The 20,329-nt window shown below is 44.8% G+C and overlaps 1 protein-coding gene across 1 annotated transcript in view; it reads right to left on the reverse strand.

Annotated features, from left to right (window-relative positions):
- SMC3 (structural maintenance of chromosomes 3) overlaps window positions 1–19,564 on the reverse strand; it is a 190,643-nt gene extending 171,079 nt beyond the window's left edge. Inside the window, exons 1-4 of the mRNA XM_030202767.1 lie at window positions 19,406–19,564; window positions 10,426–10,501; window positions 7,855–7,893; window positions 4,472–4,539 (exon numbers count right to left, since the gene is read on the reverse strand). Coding sequence (XP_030058627.1) covers window positions 4,472–4,539; window positions 7,855–7,893; window positions 10,426–10,501; window positions 19,406–19,420 — 198 coding nt within the window. The 5' untranslated portion in view covers window positions 19,421–19,564. The remainder of the gene's footprint in view (window positions 1–4,471; window positions 4,540–7,854; window positions 7,894–10,425; window positions 10,502–19,405) is intronic.
- Window positions 19,565–20,329: the final 765 nt, after the last annotated feature.

Here is a 20,329-nt window from a genome sequence, read left to right on the forward strand (position 1 = left end):
CTGTGTTATTTGCTCTGTGGGTCTCCTACCCTTCTGTGGGTTTTCAGCCCTTCTGTGTTTATCGCTTGTGGGTTTCCAGCCCTTCTGTATTTATTGCTCTGTAGGTTCCCTGTCCTTCTGTGTTTATTGCTCTGTGGGCTTCTTACCCTTCGGTGTTATTTGCTCTGTGGGTCTCCTACCCTTCTGTGGGTTTTCAGCCCTTCTGTGTTTATCGCTTGTGGGTTTCCAGCCCTTCTGTATTTATTGCTCTGTAGGTTCCCTGCCCTTCTGTGTTTATTGCTCTGTGGGCTTCTTACCCTTCTGTGTTATTTGCTCTGTGGGTCTCCTACCCTTCTGTGGGTTTTCAGCCCTTCTGTGTTTATCGCTTGTGGGTTTCCAGCCCTTCTGTATTTATTGCTCTGTAGGTTCCCTGCCCTTCTGTGTTTATTGCTCTGTGGGCTTCTTACCCTTCTGTGTTATTTGCTCTGTGGGTCTCCTACCCTTCTGTGGGTTTTCAGCCCTTCTGTGTTTATCGCTTGTGGGTTTCCAGCCCTTCTGTATTTATTGCGCTGTGGGTTTTCTGCCCTTCTGTGTTTATCGCTTTGTGGGTTTCCAGCCCTTCTGTGTTTCTTGCTCTGTGGGTTTCCAGCCCTTCAGTGACCATTGCTTTGAACCTGCCTACTGCCAGAACCCGGACATTCCCTGCCTGTCTGCCTTGCCATCGCCTAGGGGCCAGGGGGCACTCCTGGACCTTCATTCCTGCGGTTCCTGTAAGTCCTACCGGCTGCCAGAACCTGAGGGCTCAACCCGAGGGGGAAGGCAGTCAAGTGTAGGTGAAGCCTAGGTCCAGTCCGGGTTCCAGTCCAGCGGGTTTCTCTCCTGTATGTTCCAGTCCGGTGGGGCCACTCCAGTGTGTCCAGTCCAGCGGGCCCCACTCCAGTGCGCACCCGTCCGGTGGGTTCCAGTTCCGAGGGTTCCGGTGTAGAACTCCAGTCCGGAGTTCCGGTCCAGTTTTGTTTCCTCCCTACCTGGAGGGTGATTTTGCCTTAAGGACTCACAAACCCGCGCTTCCGGGGAGGAAGCCTGAAGGTATGCCATGGTCTCCGAGAGCGCGGCAAGCGCGTGAGTCGCGACACTCAGTACCACTTCCAGAGTAACTGCCATCGGCCCTAAAACCTGAGAATAATCCCAGACACGGGGGGACGGAGACAGCAAACAAGCCCTGAATCTGGTTATGGAGCTTGATGGACCTCAGTTTGGGGAGATACACTTGACCCATCCTGGTGTTGAAGAACACTCCCAAATATTCCAGAGATTTGAGATGGAATTAGGTAACTCTTGGGTATATTTACCACCCAAGAAGGACACCACTCAAGCCATGACTCAAAGACTTTCCTGGGACAAGGATGCTCGGGTGAGCTAATTGTACAAATAGGGGTGGACTTGAATCCCTTCAAGCCGTAATGTGGCCGCCGCCACCACTATGACCTTTGTAAAGGTCTGAGGAGCCGCAGCAAGCCCAAAGGGTAGTGACTGAAACTGAAAGTACTTACCCAAAACGGCAAACCACAGAAATCTCTGAGGAGGCCGCCAAATGGGAACTTGCAGAACTGCCTCCTTGAGGTCCAGGGATTAAGAAATTCTTCGGGCTGAACTGCCGCAATGATGAAGCACTATGAAGCATATGGAATAGCTCCCCTGGCCATGCTCCACAGCAGGGACAATGAGCACTACCGCCCCCGGGCGTTGCAGGTGCAGCCGAGTAGCCTGCACTGTGGCCTGCTTCCATGGAGAGGCATACGGGGACACCAAGAAAAAATCTCCAATGGGAAAGGAGAACTCGAGCCTGCAGCCCTCGTGGATAAGATCCAGTACCCACTGATCTGTAGTAATTCCGATCCACTCCTCGTAAAAGTGTGTCCCCCTACTGCCAAAGAGTGAACCGGCGTCCCATCATTAGGAGAAGCGAGGAGGGACAGAGGCTTTCCAGAAAGCTCAGCAGAGCACCTATCAGTCCAAAAGGACTGTTTCTGGGTATAGTGGGGTCTACCCGCATAAGAGAGAAGGAGTGGGCGATACCACCTATGTCGAAAACAAGATCTCTGAGGAGTCCCTTTAGGAGAAGTCCAGGGCTTATGCTCTGGAAAACACTAAGACTTAGAGTCATCCAGATCTTTGACCAACTTCTCCAAATCGTCTCCAAACAAAAGTGTACCCTTAAAGGGTAGCTGGAGCAGGTGCTGCTTGGAAGCTGCGCCAGCAGCCCAATGGTGCAACCATAAGAGCCTAAGGCTAGTCCCTGTCAAAGACATCTGTTTGGCTTCTGCTCTAACCAAGTCATACAGGTCATCAGCCAAGTAGGCCAATCCCAAAATGTCCGGGAACCCAGGAAGCGGTGCAGCCACCAACTCCAACAAGGAGTCAGCCGCCTGTTACACCCAAGAGAGGGACATGCAGGCTGCATAAGAGCCACAAACAATCGCCTGCAAAGCCAAGGTGGAAAATACAAAGGACATATTCAAAAGCAGCTTAAAGCTTGCGATCTTGAACGTCCTTGAGCACAATTCCCCCTTCTACAGGCAAAGTGATCTTTTTGGTCATGGCTGGTACCAAGGCATCCACCTTCAGCAACCGGAAGTGCTCTAATTCGTCCTGCGCAACTGGGTATAGGCGAGCCATCGCTCTAGCCATCCGTAGCCCCGAATCAGGGGTTGCCCTCTGCGCAGAGACAAGCTCCTATATGGCTGTGTGTACAGGGAAAGCCCTGGGTGGTCTTTTAGTGCTAGCCATCTTAGGATTCTCAGTAGCCTCATTAAGGGCCTCAGGAGAAGAAATATACAAATCTTGTAAGGCCTTAGAAATAAAGGTGGGTAATTCCTCTCTGTGAAACATTCACACAGCGAAGGGGTCATCTGACTCAGAAGCAAGAGACTCCGCTTCAGTGAAGGATTCCAAGTCATCCACGGTGAAGCCAGGAGAGCCTTCGCCTCTAACCGAAGGATCAGGGAAAAGAGGGGTTACCACATCCCCATCCGATCCAGACTGCCACCTAGACAGCTTAGACACAGAGGCCTTGACGCCTGAAGAGGACGGGCCACCAGAAGTCACCATCTCAGACAAAGCTCCAGTCCCTGTGGACGCCTGCTTCAACACATAGGCGCGATGGAGGAGTAAAACAAACTCCGGGGAAAAGGGCAAATTGAAGCAGGCCGCTAGATAACCAGTTGGCGCATCCCCTTCGCCACCCGCACAATTCACAGGAGCAGGAAAAGTCTGAGGATTCAAACACGTTGCGGCGGGAACCGCGTAAACCACGGAGGGTGAATTCAAAATGGCCACTGGGTCCTCAGAAAGAGAAGCAGAACACATGTCCTGCGCACGGGAAGAGCAAGCTTCAACCTCCCCACCAAGGATCTAAAGGTCATCAGAGCCAGAGCACCCACTGGGGCAAAGCCCTGCCGTAGTTCTCCGCTTTGCACAGCGGGAACAGTGCTTCACCAATTCTGCCGCCATAAAAGGCTGGAGTAGAGTCGCTGCAAGACAGAAAGAGGCACACTCACCACAGCCAATCACAGGAACTCACTGTCCAGCGGGGAGGAAATCTTGGCTTACTCAACTCTCCCAAGCCAGACCAGCACATTGAGAGTGTAAGGCCAACACAGAAAGCAAGTTTTTTTTTCCTTTTTTTCAGGCAAATCTGTGAGGAAGGAAGGGGTGGGGGAGGGACCTGGGGTGACCAGGTGTACCCCCCTAAAGCTGACGCCGTTCAGCCAGAACATCCCCAGCTCTACTGAACCAGCAAAGCCAGAGCAGGAGCAAACCAAGTCAGAAGCCAGTGGAACACGTCCTTTCGCCTGCTGGAGATAGAGAATACTGACTAGCCAGGAAGCGTGAGGTCCACTAGGCACTGTACAAATCAGTGCTCTCTATCTCCACCTGCTGGTAGATGGACACAACCCACGTCTCTGGATTCATCTGTTGCTGACACTAAGGAAATGAGTATCTACAGTACTGTTTACAGTGAAACATCACCTTACTTCCACAACATGAAGGGCACAGGATCATCAAAATTCTAGACTACAGTTTTGCTTTCTGACAGATTAACTATTCTATCAATATCACACAGTATTGCTCAATACAAGCAACACACATAACATAGTAAAACTGATATGCATTATCCAATGGTTGTTTTAAAAGCACAACATTGACAGTAAAAAATTCCAACACCAGTTTACAGAACAAGAGTAACAAGAAATTCCACCGAGAACTAAGAGAAGCCTGCTTTCCAGGACATGTGCATGGCCACATCTATGCGTGAATCTACAAATGCACACTCCTGTCAGAATTCTCATCTGCCTCTTGACATATCCTGCAAATATAGTGTGAATAGGACATACAGAAACAAAGTAATCTCGTAAGTCCACTCTCCCTTTGGAAAGTAGGCTATAGAGGTCTTTATGTTTACCAAAACAGCACGCTAATTGTCACTCACATGCAGCAAAGCCAATCGTTGCTCTGGGCGAAGATGACTAAATTCATCACTGAGTACAAACTGAATTGCTGGAATAAAAAGAAAAATACAATGTTAATAAAATACACTTTTTTTTTTAGAAAACTAAAAATTAGCACAATTTTATATTAAGCACAAATAAAAGACCCATTTTGTATAAGAGAGGTCAGGACATTCACAGATCCCCATTATTTTACTAAAGGCTCTGATGAATGTGGTCTTTTGTAAAATACATAGAAGAATGCCATAAAAATCAGTTACTTACCTGTAGCAGGTATTCTCCGAGGGCAGGCCAATTATTCTCACATATGAGTGACATCATCCACGGAGCCCAGTGCGGAAACGCTGCCTAGCATACTATTCCTTTAAGAGCTTGAGGCACTGCTCCCACCCGAATAGTTCTCCGCATGGACTTCCATGCACCCTCTCCTTCGATGTGCTCTTGACAAACCACTCATCCAGGCAGGGAAACACGAACTCCCAGTCTGCATGGCAACGTTGCGACTACTGCTAGACACGTGCTGAACACCTGGCAGAATGCGGTACTAGCATTTCCCCACACAGAATCCAAGATACTTCCTGTGACTGGGATTAGTGGGATATGAGCACTGGCATCCTTTAAGTTCAGAGAGCATAACCAGTCTTATTCTTGAATCATGGGATGAAGGGAGCCCAGGGAAACCATCCTGAACTTTTCTCTGACCAGACATTTGTTCAGGGGCCTTAGGTCTAGGATGAGACACATCCCTCCCATCTTCTTTGGCACAAGAGCATACCTGGAATAGAATCCCTTCCCTTCTTCCCCTGGTGGAACAGGTTCGAAAGCATGGGTCTTGAGAAGATGAGTTACTCTACTATTACCTCCCTGTGCGGACAGCTACGGCAAGACATTCTCAGTGGGTAATTTGATGGTTTTCTTTGCCATTGGAGAGCATAACCGAGATGGACTATTTGAAGAATCCACCGGTCGGAGGTTACAAGAGGGCCACCTTTCCTGGAAAAAACTCAGCCTCCCCCCTACCGGTCATCCAGGACAGTCACCTTGACAGTGGCAATGCTCTCCTGAAGTCAGTCAAAAGCTCGTCCCTTCCTTTGACTGGGGAGCAAGTTGGACCTTTTGGAACGCTAGAGTTGAGCTGGTTGAGCAGGGCGAGAAGGAGTAGTGTACTTACAACTTTGAGAGTAGTAAGCACCTTGTTTTGACTTGCCAGAAAACCTCTTAGAGGCGAAGGGCACAGAAGGTGTCCACCGGGAGAGGGTATCAATGGTATCAGTGTGTCTCTTGATAAGGTCAGCAACCTCTTCCTCCTTCTCCCCAAAAAGGTTGTCTCCACTGTAAGTAGCATCTACCAACTTCTGCTTGATCATCAGGTCCAAGTCAGAGACACGCAGCCATGAGAGTTTACACATCACTGTACTTTGGGCAGAGATCCGGGAGGCTACGTCAAAAGTCAAAAGCGCCCCTGGTCAGAAATTTACAACAGGCCTTCTGCTTCTTGGCCAAGTGGAAAAATGGCTCAGCCTGCTCTGGAGGGAGTGTCCACTAAGTCAGACAGATTGAGCACCAAGGACCAAAGAAAGGCTCAAGTACAGCTGGTATGAATGTATATGGGAAATGAGCATCCAGACCTGGTACATCTTATGCCCAAACTAATCCACTGTCCGAGCCTCTCTGCCTGTGGGAGCCGAAGCAAAATCCTTGGAACTCCTGGCCCACTTGAGCACAGATTCAGCCACCAAAAAAAATGAGGCAACTGTGATCTATCAAATCCATGTGCACTTTGAATCCAATACATGGTGTCAATGTTCTTGGGGTAAACTAGGACAGAGGGGACTCCCAATTCTTCACCTGAACCTCTCGTTGGATTCTGTGAAGAGGGACAGTCACAACCTCTCTGGGTGGAGAGTCATAGTCCAGAAACTTGAACATCTCAGCCCTGGGCTAGTCCTCCATATCCAACTTAATAAGGAGGGCAGCTACCATCTCTTTAACAAACCAGGGTACTTAATTCAAAAATTCCTTGAAGGACATGTGCAATGAAATATCAGTAACTCAAATATATAAGAAAGAACTTCCTATATATATGGAGCTCAAAAACCTATCTATACCAATGTCAGTACATTTATTTTTAAAGATTTGTAGAAATTTTTAGGGGAAATTCTCAGTTGTAACTCACCAAAGCAGGAATATCCACTATCAGTAGGATAATACCTAGATGGTGGATAAGTTTCTGAATTACTGAATTTCTCCATTTTTTACAATTTTATTTTTGTTTGCAAGCACCCTTTGTGCTTACACTGGTTGCTCATTGAGTATAGGGTTCAATTTAAAATCATCTGTTTGGTTTTTAAGATTCTCACACAAGTCTCAGAGATATTGACGAGGATCCATAATTACCAGCCAAATCGATTGTTGAGATTGGCAACTCAGAAATTACTTGATATTCCATCTCATCATGTCATACAATCTGATGAGTACAGAAGTAAGATATTTTATATTGCTAGTCCAGTTTACTGGAATAAGTTGCCTCTTCAAATCAGAAATATTACAGAGTTTAAAGGAGTTTAAAAGAGAGCTCAAGATACTGTTGTTTACGCAAGCCTACAGTAGGGGTAATGAATGATGATTTAACATCTGTTCTGGGACTATGATTGTTCTTAACAGTTATTCTATGATGTCATTTGGTAATGTCTAGTTTGTTTTTCTACTGTGTATGAAATTATGTGATCTGCTGAGAACTATGGATCAAGCGGAATAAAAGTTTTTAACTAAATACTGTAAGTTATGCATGCCCTTGCCGCATTTAGGTGTCCATGGTTATGTCAAGAACCAGGACTGGTGTAACTGCAGGTGCCTAGGGACACCCTGATGCCAGGTTGTGCTAGTAAATTTTATATTGAAATCCAGGCCTCTGATGCTGTTAAAGAATAGGCTCTTAGATGCCCCAATGCTGAGCAGTGAAAGGAGACACCCACAGGGGCAGTCAATTAAGCAAAGCCCCAAAAACGAATTTTTACATTCCTGTGAGCACCCCCAAGCCAAGAACTCTACCACAGTGTCACAGCCCATAGCTTACGCCCCACGGAGTCAAGACCTCTGATCCTCCTGCTGCACTAGTCCACCTGCACCATCTGCTGGAGGCAGAGAAACACCAGCAAGCTCCAGGGCTGAACTGCTTCTTATACTGGTGGTGATGTTACTGTCTTGTCAGTGTTTTCTGCCTCCATCTGCTGGAAGAGGGGTATAAACCACTCATCTGGACTGGTCTAGCAGGATAAGGGATCTCAATTAATTACATTTAGACAACTGAACACTAATCAAGTTAACAAAAGAAAATAGGTCCTTAAAATGCATAAATACTTACCATAGAAAAAATTACTTTTTCCAGATCCATTTCTGCCCACTGAAAATTAAGTAAAACACAGTTAAAGTCTGAATTATATCTACTTAAGAATTAAGGAATATCTGTGTGATCTGGGGAAGGAGCAAAATGGGAAGAACTTCGTAAACACATAACACACCTTTCAAACAGTGGAATGGAATTATAAAAAGAACATAATATAGTAAGGAACAACAGAAAAAGATCAACTAATACATCCCAGTCTGTCCAGCTTGAGACTCCCTCTGATTTTCTATTACTTGACTAGATATGCACAAATATTTCTACTGCCTATACAGCAGCTTCCTCCTTCATATCCCCTATTAAGACTTCACAATTCTACTACTATCACTTGTCTCCATGTGTATCCCAAATATGTCCCCCTTTTTTTTTTTTTAACCACAGTTTCTACCTTTTAACTCTCCACCCTCTACATACACACTTTGTAGCCACTTGATTGCCATACTACACCAAAAACAAATACATACTGTGACAAAACAGTGGGGTTTAAGCCAGTAAACTGTACTGATTATAAGCTGATACAGAGAAATGACTGTTCCCTCTTTAGTTAACACAGATAAGAGGTAACCTGCCGTGATGTGGCCAGTTATTTTCAAAACTTGTTATTCTCGGCTCTGATTGGAACAGGAGCTCAAAATTCAGCTAGGATGTACTGACCTTTTCTCCAGTCTTAGCCAGGGAGAAAAGAGACAAGGATCTCTTTACTGAGGCCCTGTGAACAGTTATATTTTATAACTTGTGAACAGTTATATGCCCTGATCTCCCCAGGTACTATTTAGATAGCAAACAAATGTTTAGTTAGTTTTATAATTGATCCATATTTCAGTTGCCTGCTATTGTTTTGCTGATTGCACCTTTTCTGTTCATTGCTCTAATTTTTCATGACAATAAACATTTTTAGTTTATTGCCTCTGCTTGTCTAGACTGACTAAGAATCCTGGTGGTCTGTGTGTTGGGTCTGTGAGCGCTTTCTAGGAACTGTGGGACCACTGGGAGTATGGCCCCAAAAACCTAGAAATCACTGGGGATAATTTGAGAGCGGGAGACTTGCCCAGAGGCGGTTGGGACCCAGTCGGTGGGAGGAGGGTGCTAGTGTAGAGCACAAGAGGCAGATGCAGGCAGACCTGAGCTGTGCTGAGAATAGACCCTCTAAGTGCCACAGAGTAGACCCAGGCGGGTGGCTAGGCGTTTCGTGACACATACCATCATCTGATACAGACAAGCTTACCTCCTGTCCCTACCTTTAAAGTGGGAGTAATACCTGTGAGAAGTTTGTTCTCTTTCTCCACCTTCTTGACATAAGCCAGTGGTTCCCAAACCTGGTCCTAGAGGCACCCAAGTCAGTCAGGTTTTCAGGATATCCAGAATGAATATTCATGAGAGAGATCTGCAAGCACTGCTTCCACTGTATGCAAATCTCTCCTATGAATATTCATTCTGGATATCCTGAAAACCTGAATGGCTGAGGTGCCTCCAGGACCAGGTTTGGGAACCACTGACAAAGGCAATGAGAGCCCATGTCCCTTTGCTTTTTAATATAGTGACCTGATTGTCTGTCTGAACTCACAGGACAGAATTGGTTACTTACTTTGCAAATGTCTGCAGTGCATATCATTTAGCTCTGAGCTCAAGGTGACTGATATGGAAATGTTTCTTTGCAGGTGTCCAAGAACAATGTATCTGAACATGGCCCAGCTGTCCATCCCAGCCTGTCTTGGAACATCTGTTGTTAATACCTGATGGGGCTGAGGAGGATGAATGTGTTTTCCTCATGGGAAATTGGCTGGCTCTTTCCATCACTAAATTGTTCTTTTGAACTGTTTCGTTACTGTCATCTGATGTGAGCACGGTTGAGTATACTGGTTCCACTGGAACTAAGTACTGCTGAGTTTCCCTCATGTGTAGAAGTGGTAAGTGCACCATATGTACTCTTGATGTCAGGTCACCAAGTAATTTCAGGATGTGTCTTCCCAATGCTTTTTTCTTGGAAGTAGTCTTGGTCACTACAGCCGTTATTGCTTCAGCCCGGCTGAGGCAAGTAGGCTGTGGATGGTGGTGCTCTTATGAATTACTGACTGTGTAGGGATGAAATTTGTAAATTTATAACAAATCTCAAGTTTGTGAGTAGTTCTATTGATCATTTTGGGGAGGTTTCTGCTCTTTGGGATTTGTTTGCAGAAATCAGCCAATTGTGCATGTACAGGAAAACAAACATATCTTGCTGCAATTGCCACACATTTCATAAAACACTTGAGGGGCTCGAGAGAGTTCAACTAGAAGAACATTGTATTGATAGTGTTTATCTAGGAATCTGAAGCCAAAAAAAGCTGTTCAATATTGTCTGTGGCTAGAGTCTGGATAGTTGTGCAGTTATCCTTAAGGAGACTTGTTTCTTAAACTTTTTCCAAAAAAACAATTTTCTACCATTCCTGGTCAAGACCCCATTGCAAAAAGGTCAGGATTAACTATCTGAATCTACGATTAACAATGATACCATGCTTCATCACAGTGCAGAAAGCACAAAATATTACTTACCAATAACGTTGTGCTTGGAACTGAAAGGATCTACAATAGTTTGATCTCTATAGCTTCGAAAACCCTGAATGATCACCTAAAGAATAATCAGGATAAACAATACAATTAAGGAAGGTTATTTTGATTTAGATATTTAAAATGTTGTAGGACAGTTCAATGCCTTCATGGTAATGCCGCCAACTAGGAGACTTAGCTTTGGGTGGCCTTGCAATGTTGCCAGGTAGAAGACCTGGCTTGTTTCTATGATTTGTAGTGCTGGATACCCAACACCAGTTTCTACGATTTTTCTGCTGGATAACCAGCAGAAAAAAACAAGAAGGTGATTAGGCTCCTGTACAGGTTGTTAGACCTTCTATCATGTTCAGCTCTAGAGGCTATAGCTCAGAAAAAAGTTAGGCTACCCTGAGTTAGCCCAAAGAAAGAAACAAAATGGTGCAGGTGCAAGTCTGTACCAACAGGTACATGAAACAAAACTTAAGGACCTAAATATATATAATCTAAAGAAGAAGAGAGACAAGAGGAGATGACAGAAACATTCAAATATCTGAAATATAATAATAAAGTATAAGAAGCAAGCCTTTTCCAGTGAAGTGGAGGAGAGCTTATTGGTTAGAGCAGAAGAAACTAAGGTTAAAATTTTTATTCTCTCGTTGATGCACCTTGTGACTTTGGTTAAGTTATTTCACTTTCCATTACAATTTAGATTATCCTCTTGGGCAGGGACCTACCAACTGAATATGCAAATTACCTTGAGTTTTTAAGGGAAAAGGAATGGGACTTGATATACCGCCTTTCTTTGATTACAATCAAAGCGGTTACATATTATATATAGGTACTTATTTTGTACCTGGGGCAATGAAGGGTTAAGTGACTGGCCTAGAGTCACAAGGAGCTACAGTGGGAATCGAACCCAGTTCACCAAGATCAAAACCTGCTGCACTAACTACTAGGCTACTCCTCCACTATTTGTTAGAGAGAAGCTATTAAACCTAAAATTCAAATCCAATGGAAAGGAAACTGTACAAGCAAGGATCATAAGCTTCAAGGGGGCAGACTCAATGTTAGGAAACAAAGTTTCACAGAAAGGGTGGTGGATGCCTGAAATGTTCTCCTAGAGCAAAGGAGTGAAAACAAAAATTGAAAAACCTCCTCCAAAAAATAGTGAAATGACTGCACTATACTTCTAAACTAGTGCAGTTTAGAAATGTTTCAAATAAATAAAGTATGAAGGCAACTTGCACAGAGCATCAGTTACTCCTTACTGGGAAAAAACTGGTTAGGTGATTTTAATTTACATCTACCATCATTTATTAGGTTACACAGAAAGCCCTAGTAAATTGTAATTGTGACTGACTTATTCTGTGGTTCATGAAGAACAATTAAGTTACATACATGTTCTTCATGAACCACAGAAGAAGTCAGTCACAATTATAATTTACTAGGGCTGCACATTGATTAAAATTTGTAATTGTGCGATTAATCTTATGAAGTGTCTCCCTTATATTGCCTCCTGTACAATGAATGAAATATATACACAACAGATGTAAAGTCTCAAAACTGAAATATTTCTATTACTAAAATACAAATAAAATCTTATCATTGTTCTCTAGTGATTTTATCTTTCTAATCCATCTCTTTCCCTGTCTCTGGTTCTTTCCCTGTGCTCTGAACTCTGTTTCCAGGGCCTCCTTTATATTCACTATTTCTTTTTTCTCCTCCTTCAATTCCTGTCCTTTACCCATCTTTCCCATTCAATTTTCTTCCAATCTCCTCCCATCTCCCTTCCCTCCATGGGCACCATCTCCACCAAGCTTCCCTTCTCTTCACCTCCTCTCTATAGGCATCATCTTAACCCTTCTCTCTTCCCTTCCCTCCATGGCCACCGTCTCACATATAAACCTCACTTGAGACAGGATGCTTTGGTCCAGGTCTCCCTCCCCCCCCCCCCCGTATCTTTTTCTCTCCTACCCCTTCTCCCCGCACACACCTGCAGAATTTTTCTTTCTGCTGCCCCTGCATTCAACGGCATCTCATTCTCCCTCCCTACTCCGCTGGCGACCCTTTGAAATTGCCTGTACAGAGGACAGCACTAAGCACTCAATGCTTCTCTCTTGTCAAAGACCTCCCTCTCTATAGTGTCCTGTCTGCACAAAACATGAAGTTTCATTGGAGGAGGCGTGGACGCTAGAGAGAGAGGGCTCTGGCTAGAGAGTAGCAGCATATGCTTAGCTCTGCCGTCTGTACAGGTAAGTTCAGAGGGACGCCAGGGGGAGGCAGAAAGCGATTAATGTGTTAAAATTATTAATAACACTCTATCTCAAAACAGGGAAAATCAAACGTAATAGATAAATATTCCAACCCACTAAGAAGTTTGAACATAAAGATTTAGTTTGCGGGTGTCTCCCAATAATATGGTGTAGATTTCAACTTAGAAATCAAACGTTATCAATTATTTAAATTGGAACCTCAAAGCTCCTCGAAGGAAAAATACAGATGTATTAAACCAATCCCTATCAACTCAGGAGTCCATTCCTATCACTGGTTCCAGCAAGGAGGAAAAGAGAAAAAAAAAACATCAAACGTAAAAACTCATAGTGCATGAGAAAAACGAGTGAATTGAAAAAACTTGTTTTCCTCCTTGACTATCACCTGATAAGAGACACCAACCACCAAACTAACACAGACTGAACCCAGCCCGGTTAAGTGTAGCTGACTGAACGGATAACCCCTATTGCAGAAAATACAGCCCTTGCTATAAACCCCCCCAAACCATCTACTTAGCTGCTAGCGATGGAGAGAGAGAGAGGGCCTAGTGGTTAAGGTGGTGGACTTTTGTCCTGGGGAACTGAGCTCAATTCCCACCTCAGGCACAGGCAAGCTCCTTGTGACTCTGGCAAGTCACTTAACCCTCCATTGCCCCATGTAAGCCGCATTGAGCCTGCCATGAGTGGGAAAGCGCAGGGTACAAATGTAACAAAAATAAAATAGATACTATTGGAGATTCTACATGGAATGTTGCTATTCCACTAGCAACATTCCATGTAGAAGGCTGCGCAGGCTTCTGTTTCTGTGAGTCGGACGTCAGACTCACAGAAGCAAAAGCCTGCGCGGCCACATTGGTGATCTGCAAGGGCCGACTTCTACATGGAATGTTGCTAGTGGAATAGCAACATTCCATGTAGACTCTCAAATAGTAGCAACAGTGGAGGAGTGGCCTAGTGGTTAGGGTGGTGGACTTTGGTCCTGAGGAACTGAGTTTGATTCCCACTTCAGGCACAGGCAGCTCCTTGTGACTCTGGGCAAGTCACTTAACCCTCCATTGCCCCATGTAAGCCGCATTGAGCCTGCCATGAGTGGGAAAGCGCAGGGTACAAATGTAACAAAAATAAAATTCCGAGGCTGCCCCACTGTAAACAGCTGCTACGAAAAAGGGGACCGGCAATCCTTCTTCAGCTTAAATACTGGTGATAATAACCCTTCTTCTTCAGCTTGAATACTTGACTATCACCAGTATTAAGAAACCTGGCTCCAGGCTGGAGATTGTGGGACAGTCTTGAATTTCTGAACACTATGAATTATGGGACTTAAAACACTAATTTCAATAGGTAGCATCAGGCACTACAAATCTTACACAGCTTTGCAATGTAAAGGCAAAATCAGGCCTGGACAAATAGTCTCGAGCCTGGAGATGGGTAACTTGATATCTCTTACATAGTTCCAATTACAAGCTCTAAGCTACACATACCCAGTGTGGCCATGTGGGTCCTCTAGGTCATACATTTATCAGACCATACAAATTACATATATTATGTATATATACAAACACACAGAGGGCCCAAGCTGCCAGACACTAGCTCTTCTGCTATACACACACACTAGAGAATGACACGAGGATGGGGACCCGCAGTAACGGGGACAGAGACTGAGCCTGAGGGGACAGGGCAGGGATAGATGGGGATGAGGACAAACTCTGTCCCTGTGTCATTTTCCACTTTGAAGCCTGTTAAATGAACTGGACTGTTATTTACGTTTGAGCAATGCAGACAATGATATTTTGATTTTTTGGAAAAACAAACAGATCAGCTGCAAAGAAATCCTCGGTGATGACATACATGAACAGCATCTTGACATACTAGGAATAAGTGAAACCTGGCTAGATGAAAGTGGGGGTTTACCACTGGCTTAACTATGCCCAACAGGCTTCAACATCAACCAAGACCAAGAAGACGGGGTGGAGGGGTAGCAGTCTTGATTAGGGATACAATCAAACTGCGCAGAATATCCATCCACCAGATACATGAATCAGAATCTCTTTTAATCCAGCTTGAAGAGGAGAAACCAGTCTGGCTGCTCAGTACATCGAGCACCTTGTAACAACACATTATCTGTGCAAGAACTCCTAGACCTGATTACTCAAGTGGCCCTGAATTACCCTAGGCTGGTGATCATGGAAGATTTCAATCTACACATCAAAACCCCAGATACCACCACAGCTGCCTTTCTGGACACAATGCCTGCACTAGGATTTACACAGGTGATCAACTCTCCAACCCACGAAAAGGGTCACATACTAGACCTGGTATTCTACAAAGGGGTGGATATCCCATAATTCTGGGATAACTACTGAAATAACACCCCTATCATGGTCAGACCATGTTCTAGTTAAATTCTCCCTAAGTGACCGCCTGAAACAAATGGCACCTCCCAGAGTTTGGAAGGAGATCGGAGACAAATAAAGCTGACCATTGAGAATTTCCTAGAGGTCTTGGACTATCCACATGTGGATGAAAAGACAACTGTAGTGTCAGAACAGGTTGACATTTGGAAAACACACTTAGCCAACCACCTTAGAGAAAACGGCACCACTAAAAAAGGTCTTATGCCCCACTCACAAACGCTCACCTTGGTTTTCTCCAGAACTTCGGATCCTTAAACACGGACAGAAACTGGAAAGGAGATGGCGTAAATCTTGCCTGGATGAAGACAGGCTAAACTGTAGGAAGCACATGACAAAGTACCGCCAAGCTTTAACAGCAACCAAAAAAACAGTATTTCTCTCAATGCATTGCACAGGCTGTCAATTCAAACAAGCAGTTGTTCAGTATAGTAAACAGCCAACTGCAACCCCCACAACAGAACCAGCCTGCCCAGTCGAAACTGAACTACAATGATTCTGCTGCATACTTTGCCAACAAAATTAAAAGTCTCCGGCAGGATTTACAAGCAATCCCACCCAGTCCTGTGCACAAACTCGCCCCCCTCCTAACCCAACGACAGAAGAGAGCCTTAACAAAATCCTAAGAGACCTTCGACCAACTACCTGATCCCTCGACCCCGGCCCATCAAAGATAGTGCAGTAGGCAAGTATGGGCCTCATAGAAGGCGCCACAAAAATTGTGAACACCTCTCTTTCTAATGGGCAACTACCAACAGCATTAAAAATGGCAGTGGTTCACCCTTTGCTAAAGAAAAACAACCCTGACCAGAACAAACTTGAAAGTTACCAGCCAGAATCCAACATCCCATTTCTAGGAAAACTCATAGAACAAACAGTCTGTGTTCAACTTAATGACTGGCTAGAAGAGAGAAACTGGCTAGATCCATGTCAATCTAGATTCAGACCCAGTTACAGAACAGAAACAGTCCTTGTATCCCTAATAGATGATCTTCACAGAAACCAAGACAGGGGATTCACCTCGGTGTTAATACTGCTAGATTTCTCAGCAGCTTTTGACATTGTGGATCATGATATCATGCTAGCACGACTGACAGAAACAGATATCAATGGAACAGTACTTGCCTGGTTCAGATCCTATCTATCTGACAGGCAACAATCAATAAAGTCTGGCAGCAACTCATCACCATCATGGGAACTGACCTGCGAGGTATCACAAGGATCGATACTGTCACCTATTCAGTTCAATATCTACCTCAAGCCACTAGCTGAGCTGATTCGGTCAGTGGACACTCAGTTCTACACCTATGCTGATGATGTGCAGCTACTCATACCCATTGAACCTGACTTACCTACAGCCTTGAATAAACTGATTACCTGTCTAACATCAATTCATGAATGGGCTAAACAGAACAAACTTTGCCTGGCCCCAAGTAAAACCAAGCTTCTCTGGGTCCCTAACACAAGTAGATACATACCTGACATCAAAATCCCTTTTGGGAAGTATGAACTCCCCCCCCCCCCCCCCAAATCACAAGTCAAGAACCTTGGAATACAGTTAAATTCGACACTTACTCTAATTCCCCAAATCCAAGCAACCTTAAAGAGCTGCTTCTACTATTTGCGACAGCTACGCTACCTCTCTCCTTACATCAAGAAGGTAAATCTTATCCCATTTGAGAATTGCATGATAACATAAGGACTGGATTACTGCAATGCACTATACAATGGTCTGATTACAAAGGGCCTGCACCAGCTCCTGTTGATTCAGAATGAAGCAGCAAGACTCATAGAAGGTTGCAAGTGGCGTGACCACATCAAAACATTTTTGCAAAAACTTCACTGGCTACCAGTACAATACAGGGCTAAATTTAAATCTCTCTGTCTGATCTTCAAGGACCTTAAAGAAAAATGGCCCCGAGTACCTGAATACTAGGATGATCCTCTACACACCACCAAAGATGCTAAGGTCCTCTCAAGGACTATTGCTAACCACACCCTCTCCAAAAGAAATTACACAATGTGATACCCACAAGAGAGCCTTCTCCGGAGTAGCCCCCACACTCTGGAATTCACTGCCTGAAAGGCTTCGCTTAACACAAGATTATCTCTACTTCAGGAAGCAGATGAAAGCTTAGCTCTTCAACCAGGCCTTTAATGGAAGAACTAACTATTATTATTATTATTATCATTTGTATACCGCTACCAGATGCACGCAGCGCTGAACACCTGATACAAAGAGGAACGCCACTGCTTGGGGTAGTAGAAGTCAGCTATTGTTGGGTTGGAAGGGTAGGGGAATATTATAGTTGCTCACTGTTATTACTGTTTTCTACAACAGTTGCACAGCATATTGTTCCTTTTTATACTTTAATAAAAAGGTTTAAATATAAAATCATAAATGTTCAAGGCTTCTGCAGATGAGGCCAGATCCCTCGGGGAGGGGCTGGGGACAGGATGAGAATGGATACAGAACCTGCAGGGATGGGGTGGGGACAGGGACAAACTTTGTCCAATGTCATTCTCTAACAACACAGAACCACCACCAACTGGTCAGGGTAAAGAAACCCCTACGTATATATCAACAGTCAAAACCAAGAAGAAGGGGTGGACCAAAGAATCTTGAGAGCCAAGGTTGATTGATGTAACCTTTTCATACCTGAGCACACAATTCTGGAATGTGCTGCCGCGCAACTTAAGAACGATTCTTCAATTAACTAACTCCCGCAAACTACTGAAGACCCATCTCTTTAACAAGGTATACCAAAAGATCAACAAATGTGAACTCCTCCGCATACATACAGAATTGCCTATAATACCTGCTTATCATACCACTATCATGTTTTATTTATTGTTTTTATTTTTGTTACATTTGTACCCCGTGCTTTCCCACTCACGGCAGGCTCAATGCGGCTTACATGGGGCAATGGAGGGTTAAGTGACTTGCCCAGAGTCACAAGGAGCTGCCTGTGCCTGAAGTGGGAATCGAACTCAGTTCTTCAGTTCCCCAGGACCAAAGTCCACCACCCTAACCACTAGGCCACTCCTCCACTGTTGCTATTTGAGATTCTACATGGAATGTTGCTATTCCACTAGCAACATTCCATGTAGAAGTCGGCCCTTGTAGATCACCAATGTGGCCGCGCAGGCTTCTGCTTCTGTGAGTCTGACGTCCTGCACGTACGTGCAGGACGTCAGACTCACAGAAACAGAAGCCTGCGCAGCCTTCTACATGGAATGTTGCTAGTGGAATAGCAACATTCCATGTAGAATCTCAAAGAGTAGCAACATTCCATGTAGAATCTCAAAGACTATCTATTTTATTTTTGTTACATTTGTACCCTGCGCTTTCCCACTCATGGCAGGCTCAATGCGGCTTACATGGGGCAATGGAGGGTTGAGTGACTTGCCCAGAGTCACAAGGAACTGTCTGTGCCTGAAGTGGGAATCGAACTCAGTTCACCAGGACCAAAGTCCACCACCCTAACCACTAGGCCACTCCTCCATTGTTGCTACTGTTTGAGATTCTACATTGCTACTCCACTAGCAACATTCCATGTAGAAGTCGGCCCTTGCAAATCAACAATGTGGCCGCACAGGCTTCTGCTTCTGTGAGTCTGACGTCCTGCACGTACGTACAGACTCACAGAAACAGAAGCCTGCGCAGCCTTCTACATGGAATGTTGCTAGTGGAATAGCAACATTCCGTGTAGAATCTCCAATAGTATCTATTTTATTTTTGTTACATTTGTACCCCGCGTTTTCCCACTCATGGCGGGCTCAATCCAGCTTACATGGGGCAATGGAGGGTTGAGTGACTTGCCCAGAGTCACAAGGAGCTGCCTGTGCCTGAGGTGGGAATCAAACTCAGTTCCTCAGGACCAGAGTCCACCACCCTAACCACTAGGCCACTCCTCCTTCTGTAAAACTAAATGTCTATTTTCTTATATATTTCCACCATTCATGATGCATTGTAAGCCACATTGAGCCTGCAAAGAGGTGGGAAAATGTGGGCTACAAATGCAATAAATAAAATAAATAAACTTTATTAGCACCAAATGTGCTAACAAAAGTTACTTCAACCAACCTTGGCTGTCGAGTCTTCGGTCCACCCCCCCCCCCCCCCCCCCACCTTTTTGGTTTTGACCATTCTCTAACACACATACAAGAGGGCCCAAAAAGCTGCCCCAGATACATACACACACCCACCATCTCCTCTTAAACACTGACACCGTACAGGCCCTAGTTCACGGGTCCCTCCTTTTTTCTGTATCCGTGTATTCTTCCCGCCCCGTCTTTATTTACCTGCTTTATGTACATGTTCCCGTCACCCTCGGGTGAATAATATCAAACGAAATTGCTGAGGTTCCGGTTCCCCTCCCCCCACAACAAGTTCGAAGAGCTGTTGTGCTTCTTTTTTTTTTTTTTCTTCCGATACCCGTCCCCCCACATACGGGACCACTGTCCCCGAGAAACAAAATGGCGATCCAGGCGCGCTCAAGTCAGCCGAAGACTGGGGGGGGGGGGGAGGAGAGTGCTTTGACTTGTGTCACAAGGGCTTTCTGAGACTTTCTCAGGCGAACTCTGTCTCGCATCGTCTACTGTGCGCTGTGAAATTACATCGAGGGCAGTATGCGTTTTTAGTGTGAAATCGCTCGCTGGGGAATAAGCAAAGTATGAAATGTGTGTCCCCCCCCCTAACGTACTGAGCATGGTAGGAGCCTCGAGGTTAAAGGTTCGGCGCCAAAGCTAAGTGTGTGTTCATTGTGTACTGTACGTTTGAGGGCGGGATCAGATAGCTGATCTGCTGAATACTAGTGGTTGGTCATTATCGCCCAGTCAACCCCGCCTCTAAAACACGCACCGGCCCCGCCCCCGGCCGTCAGCGGTTTGTATGTGCTCTCAGCGCTGCTGCAACCTAGAGCGTTTTTGGCTTATCGTCCTGTTTGCGAACATTAGTAAGCGTTATTCTTTTTTTTTTTTTTTTAGTCATAATATATTTATTGATTTTGTAATAAAGAGAAAGCATTAATTATTATTATTTATTGCATTTGTATCCCACATTCCCCCACCTATTTGCAGGCTCAATGTGGCTTACATAGATTTGATAATGTACAAAAAGTGGGAGTACGACCAAGGATACCAGAAACTGGAGGATGTTCTTAAATAAAAACTTTATTGAAGGTTTGAAGACTCGACACAACGTCGTGTTTCGGCCGTCAGGCCTGC

Source organism: Microcaecilia unicolor, chromosome 5, assembly GCF_901765095.1.
Source record: "Microcaecilia unicolor chromosome 5, aMicUni1.1, whole genome shotgun sequence".
Taxonomy (NCBI): Eukaryota; Metazoa; Chordata; class Amphibia; order Gymnophiona; family Siphonopidae; genus Microcaecilia; species Microcaecilia unicolor.